The sequence below is a fragment of the Metarhizium robertsii genome (genome assembly GCF_000187425.2).
Source record: "Metarhizium robertsii ARSEF 23 chromosome Unknown MAA_Scf_19, whole genome shotgun sequence".
Taxonomy (NCBI): domain Eukaryota; kingdom Fungi; phylum Ascomycota; class Sordariomycetes; order Hypocreales; family Clavicipitaceae; genus Metarhizium; species Metarhizium robertsii.
The window spans coordinates 75683-77674 of record NW_011942159.1 but is presented as its reverse complement, the minus strand read 5'-3'; the positions used below and the strand labels follow the sequence as shown (position 1 = coordinate 77674).

Below are 1992 nucleotides of genomic sequence, written 5' to 3'. Positions count from 1 at the left end.
AATGGACATTCAAGGCGCATTCGACACGGTCATGAGAAACAGGCTCATCCTCCGCCTCCGCCAGCAGGGCTGGCCCCTACCACTCATGAAGTGGGCCGCCTCCTTCATGTCAAACAGAGCAGCCCGTGTCCGGTATCAAGATATCACGACCGAGTATGCACCCCTACTATGCGGACTCCCACAGGGCTCGCCAGCATCTCCGATACTCTTCCTTCTATATACCGAGCCCATCTACAAGCTAGGCTTCCAGCTAGGTCGGTTTGGCTACGCCGACGACACCGCCATCCTCAGGACCGGCCGGACTCTGAGAGAGACAGCAAAGCTCGCGACGGCTGATGTGCGGGAACTCATCTCCTGGGGTGCGGCGAATGGCATCACCTTTGACCCCGAAAAGACAGAAGTGATGCACTTCAGCCACAAGAAGGACGACACGAGCCCGTCGGTAACACACGGCGGTATTGCCAAGGTTCCAGCAGAAGCGATCCGCTGGTTAGGGATCTGGCTGGACAAGAAGCTGACCTTCCGAACACACATCGAGAAGTGGGCGGCTAAGGCGAAAAAGGCGGCCGGCCACCTGCACGGCCTCTGCAATACAAAACATGGCCCTCTCCCGGCTGCAGTCAGGCGGGCGGTCAGCTGCTGGAGAGCAGAATCCAGGACCATCTATGGCCGCTACCCTGGACCAGGCAACATTAGATACGGGCCCGAGGTATCATACTGGCACTGAGAGCTACACGGCTTGGCACGGCACGAAGAAAGTTCGGCCTCAGATTCAGCACCTGGTCGACAAGCTCGACCCCGTCCTCCGCCGGGCCATTCGGGCCATCCTCCCCGTGTGGAAGACCACGCCGGTTCCGATATACCATCAGGAGAGCGGTATCCCTCCCGTGCCCTTGCTTCTTGAGGCCCGACGCATTCGATTTGCAGCACGCCTGAAATCCCTGGACTTGGCCCATCCACTGGCCCAGCGCACAGCGCCGACACCGATCGTACGCGCCATCAAACGGTCCTGTCAAGTCAGAGGAGGCGGCTTTAAGACTCGACTGGGGCGGACGGCCCTGCTCCTCCCCCATTGTCCCCGACCGACCCTGATTCAAGCCAGTGACACAGAAGCCGACGGTCCTGTCAAGTCAGAGGAGGCGGCTTTAAGACCCGACTGGAGCGGACGGCTCTGTTCCTCTCCGATTGTCCTCGACCGACCGTCGAGGGAATCTCTCCCGACGAGCTCGTCGTCTACTCAGACGGCTCCCAGCTCCCAGGCGGGGCCACAGGATACGGATACGCAGTCCACCAAAACAGTGTGACCATCTGCGAAGGATCTGGACGCCTTGGCCCAGCTGAAGTGTTTGATGCCGAAGCAGCTGGCGCGCTCGAAGGCCTCCGCGCTGCCGTCAAGATCCCCGACGCATCGGACAACCCGATCGTGGTCTGCTTAGACAATCTAGCTGCGGCTACGTGCCTCCGAGGTACAGCATTGGATTCGTCCCAATCGGCCTTCCTCAAGTTCCAAGAGATCGCCGCCGCACACGGCTCAATCCACGTTCGCTGGATACCGGGCCACACCGACATCCCGGGCAACGAACAAGCCGACTCACTCGCGAAGGCAGGCTGTGCCCTCCCAGAACCTCCAGACGCCAAACCAACCCTCGCGTACACCCTCAGAACGGCCAAGAAACAATCCAAGGAAGCCTTCCAGGCGTGGTGGCAAGAACATATGCCGGAGAAGTATAAAGAGCTGAAGCTCAAAGCAACCACAGGATGCCCGAAGGAACTCTCAATCTCCAGGGCAGCACTCCACCATCTTCTGGCAGCACGAAGCTCCCATGGAGACTTCGCAGACTACCATGAAAGATTCAACCATGAGGGCGCGCACATCACCTGCTCGTGCGGCCGGCGCAAAGCACCAAACCACCTCTTCTATTGTCGGAAGATTGCTCCACGGGACCGGATGAGGCTGACCCCCTCACCAGCCGCGGCGATCAACCAAGCAAT

General features: G+C 59.7%; 1 protein-coding gene across 1 annotated transcript; it reads left to right on the top strand.

Annotated features, from left to right (window-relative positions):
- Nucleotide 1: 1 nt before the first annotated feature.
- MAA_10164 (reverse transcriptase, RNaseH) lies at nt 2-1952 on the top strand (the record flags this gene model as incomplete). Its single annotated transcript, XM_007828162.2, has 4 exons — nt 2-631; nt 687-989; nt 1163-1701; nt 1742-1952. 4 exons carry the CDS (start codon nt 2-4, stop codon nt 1950-1952), a joined length of 1683 nt encoding a protein of 560 aa, XP_007826353.2.
- Between the last annotated feature and the right edge of the window lie 40 nt (nt 1953-1992).